At 39.3% G+C, this 4,581-nt stretch overlaps 1 protein-coding gene across 1 annotated transcript; it reads right to left on the bottom strand.

Annotated features, from left to right (window-relative positions):
- Positions 1–1,429: 1,429 nt before the first annotated feature.
- Positions 1,430–3,754, bottom strand: LOC18601873 (DELLA protein GAI-like). The gene is given in 2 exon segments (XM_018119951.2): positions 1,430–1,744; positions 1,747–3,754. Coding segments are annotated over 2 exon segments (1,806 nt in total). The 5' UTR covers positions 3,521–3,754; the 3' UTR covers positions 1,430–1,712.
- Positions 3,755–4,581: the final 827 nt, after the last annotated feature.

Raw genomic sequence — 4,581 nt, 5'->3', positions numbered from 1 at the left:
GGTAAGTTTATCTGGTATTGTAGCAACCCTTTGTTTTTTTTTTTTTTTCCTTGTGAGGATTGCTCCAGCTGGATATCATTATTTATTAATCCAACAAAATTAAAGAAAAAAAAAAGGTTTTTGAGTTCCTGTAACAACATTCTCTCTTACTTTTCTGGGTTTTCTTCCTTTGTCATGTTTTTTTGTTTTCTCGAGGATACACAACAAAAGACCACTGCTGTACCAGTAGTCTAGTGCATTGATAGTTGTCGTTTCCAATTCCTACTGTTCCAAAAACTTTCAAACCCCAAAATGTTTAGTACCCTCAGAAGCAGTAATATCACTTTCAGCCTTTTGCACCGTGACTCACCTCCAAAACAGTCCAACTTATAGGCTACGGCTAAAGCTATTCCCTACCTATCTTTCATCACTGGATAAACCTTATCTTCTTTTTCTTTCTTTTATTTTTTATTTTTTCGTTTACTCTATCTGTTACTGCCCATCTTCAGAATAATTGAATGACAGATAACCTTAACACTATAACCTAATACCTTACCTCTATCTTCGGAATCGGATTGTAGATAGTCCAGGTTTTTCTTTACCTCTTTTTTGTAGGGCAATTCTGTTTTGTTGGACTAGATTCAAACCCACAATTTGGGACCAACCTTCCAACAAATTGAACTTCCCACCTTGAATGGTTGTTATTACAGACCCTCTGATCTCAAAACATTTTCAGTTGTGTCCTATTCATTTATTTGGTGCCATAGCGGCTAATGCTATCCAAGAATGCATGGTATTAAGTTAGTCACTTAAACTTGGCTTAATTGATATGTTTATTGTAAAATTACTTCCGAGTATAGAGAGAGGATAAGCAAGAGGCTTTGGATAGACAAAGGCTGCCAAAAACCAAATTCAATTAAAAATTGTGCATTTCCACCCATAAAAATTTGAAAGCGTGACAATTAACTTAAAAGGGAACTAATTGGCAATAAACACACCTTACCTAAAAATTGAAGACCCTATACATCAAGTAAAATAAGCACTGCTTTAGTTTAATCCTACTTATTTATCCCATAATTGGAGCCTAAAACCTCCAACTTGAAGTCTCAAGTGTAGATAAAGGAAATTAAGATTGACTTCCTCTTGTCAAGGCAAAAGAAAATTCAAAACTCGAGAAAGAGAACAAAGGTTTTATCAATCCCATGACGAGAGGAAGCTACGTACCAAAACATTGGTTAGCCGATGGCTAAAAAAGCGAACATGGTGGGAAGTTTGTTTCTTATATCATGCCTACATTTTTTTCTCAAAAACATCACCAAACGAGTCCAAATTTTGCAGGCCAGAGGGGGATGGAGCAATTTGCACACTATGCCACACCAACATAACTCTTTCTCGGTGAGAATCATGCCATACCCATTTATTTAGAAAATCTAAAACACAGAGAAAAAACTCAAAAGGGCAAAAAAGGTAGGCCTTATCATTTGATCCAACCTTGAAAGTTACAAAGGCTCCCATTAAAAAAAATCTACCCTAAGAAAACAAAAAAACCAAGAAAAAGACTAAAAGATTTGGCTACAAAGTGAAAAAAGAACTAGAATTACACACTTGGATTGGTTTTCATTTACCCTCGTTTCTCATTCAATCATACACTCGCAACTCAGTTAAAATATATCCCCAGTCTTTTTTCATTGGGATTCTTGAACTCAGTTCCGGAGTCAGCTCACTATCCTGACTCAGTGGTGGCGAGTTGCCAAGCCGAGGTGGCGATGAGCGGCCTTGTATGCCACCCAAGCATTAAACAACCATTATTCTCCTCCACCCTATACCCATCACCGCCAGCAAAGAGAGCCAACAACATGCTCGCTTGCTTATACGCGTTTGAACCCAAGTGAACCGGGCTGAAGCCAGCCGTTTCCATCCGAGTCCTCCACTGAGTCAGCGTCTCGTGTCGCTCAATTCGGTCCATCCCTTCACAGGCAACCACATTACAAATCTGCCTTCCCAAATATAACTCGGACATTACCAGGTCTTGACTCGGCGGCCCAACCCCGGAGCCTTCTAATGAGTCAAAAAGACTGGAATAGTAATGTAGAGCTTCAGTAAACCGGTCTAAGAAAAACGGACCGTTGTGATTAGCTTCTTGCTCCACAACCGTAAGAATTTTGGGCTTCAGTGCTTTGATCGAAGAAAGAACTTTTTCGATCCCGCCAGGTCGAGCTAGCAGGCGGTGAAGTTCGAAAACAGAATTCACCGCCACTGCCTCCACCTCGGGAGGGCGGATCTCGAGCATTTCAGGCTCAAGATCAGCCAAACTAGTGGCGACGAATCCCCTGAACTCAAATTCGACACCAATAGTATTAGCCAACTGAGCCAACTTCCAGCCCACCTGCTGCAAAGCATCACTATTATCCGGCTGAGGCGGGCCAATTCCCGTTAACCGAAAAGCTGGTGGCCCGCCTGGCCTCAATGCAAGAGCTTGCATCAAGGCTGGCCACTGCATCCCCTGTTTTAACCCGAAATCGATAACATGAACACTGTTCGCCGTTGCAAAAGCTTCCAGGATAGCTTGATTGGCTGTAAAATGAGCAAATTTCAAGTAGGGGCAAGTTTCGTAGAAGTGCATCTGCAGAATATCGGTGTAAGATGGGTCAAGGGAGTCTTGTGGGTAAATCCTGTAGATTCTACGCGCTAAGGCTTCAGCAAAATAGGTAGCAACTTTTCTCATGGCACCAGCTTGAGACGCGGCAAGTAAGCCTATATGCTTGACTAAAGCATCTGCTAGCTTGAGATTATCTTGTTGAACAGCTTCAGCGCAGGCCATCAAGGTGTGAACCAGTCGAACCCCAGTTTCCTGCGAGTCAATCAAAACAACGGGGCGAGTTGACTCAGTTACTGCACCCGAAACTCCAATTCCTTGTGGTGATGAAGAAGATGAACCATATCCAGTGGATCCAGATAAACCAACTGAAGTTTTCATTCGTTTCCGGGTACTTTCCGAATCTGATTCTGATTTTGGTGGCGGGTTAGCAGCAACCCCTGGAATTGCCCTGAGATCGTACTCGGAATCATCATTATAAACCTGAGATTGATTGCTGCTGACAAGTTGTTGTTGACGTTGTGGTTTTGAAGGATCCTGATTAATCTGACCAAGGATGGAAGAATTGGAATCCGAGTTCGCCAAAACAGGATCAAGATTTACTGCTGCTGGATTGTTTAACTCAGTCAACATGCTTTGAACCCAACCAGAAAGATCGGAAGGATTGTAATGAATAGTGTCACAAGAAAGATGTGAAATCCCATCTTCCTGAGCAGTTCCCATAACCATCTCCAACTGTTCCAATTTCTGAGCAACATCGGCCATGTCTGAATACCGAACTTTGTAACCCAGAACGGCCAACAGCTCGTCCATCCCGCCGGCCTCTTGCTCTTCTTCCCATAACTTTTCTTTGTTTGGATTACCAATGGTTGAACTCTCAGATTTTGAGCCACTCCCACTGCCATAGCTAGTGGCTCCACAGATTTCCTGGCGTTCTCTCTTCATTTGTTTGGAGAGTATGGAATGAACACAAAAAAAAAAAAAATCAAGGCTAGAATTTGTTCATGTCAGTGAATTGGGTTTCGTTTTCTTGTAATTGAAGCTCAACTTTTTGGATTAAAAAAGGATTGAAGAGAAAACAGAAAAGGGGGAAGTGGGATCTGGGTGGGCGGTCTAATGGAGGAAACAGGAGAGGACTAGGAGAAGAAGAGATAAGGAACAACGGAGGCCATAATAATGGGATTTTTTTTTTACTTTTTATGTTTTAAACGGGTTTTTTTATAAAGAAAAAAATAAATCATATTAAAAATTGCACATCGATTTAATTAGTTAAATTGTCCCTTTAAAAGTTGATGATTTTGAGCCCAAACTTAGTTAAGAATTACTTTATCCCCTATAAATTAACAAGAAAATATTTATAAAAAAAGATTTTGTAAACTACATGTGATTTTTTGAATTGAGTAACAATAATGCATTAAATGTAAAATTGAAAATAATATTTTTAACTTATAATTATGGGTTTTGCTAACAAATGTTTTTAAGGGCCTTCTTTAAAGTTAAGAAATAATATTCTCATATTAAATACAATAATTGATGATTCTAATATATTAAAAAAAGAGATATTTACTCAATATAATAAATTTGGAGAAGGATTTTCAATGAAAATATTGAAATAGCAGAGAAAAAAAAAACAAAGAGCCGTAGCAGCACCGCAATGTTAAAAAGGATGGGTTGAATTGAAGGGATATTTTTATAGTGTACACTGTACAGCTCGCGTACACCAATGCAATGAACTAAACGCTCCATAGTCTATATACATATTTGATAACCAGCTGCTCGTACGCTTAGATCAATTACTTATATATTTGGGTTTTGCAGTTGTGGGCTCCACTTGTTTATTCCCATTCTTTTCCATTCATCTTCCGCTTGCTCGTGTCGTACACGCTCTTCTCCATCGACAATTCCAAAAAGAAAAGGGTATATGCCACTTGTTTTAATTTAATTTATTGCTATGCAAGCCAATATCTATTTTAATTTGAAAATGAAAAATAATCTATTTATCCCGA

This window comes from Theobroma cacao, chromosome 4 (genome assembly GCF_053813885.1).
Source record: "Theobroma cacao isolate CCN51 chromosome 4, ASM5381388v1, whole genome shotgun sequence".
Lineage (NCBI taxonomy): Eukaryota > Viridiplantae > Streptophyta > Magnoliopsida > Malvales > Malvaceae > Theobroma > Theobroma cacao.
Note: the sequence above shows the minus strand (reverse complement) of the source record. Positions and strands in the feature narration are given on the sequence as shown.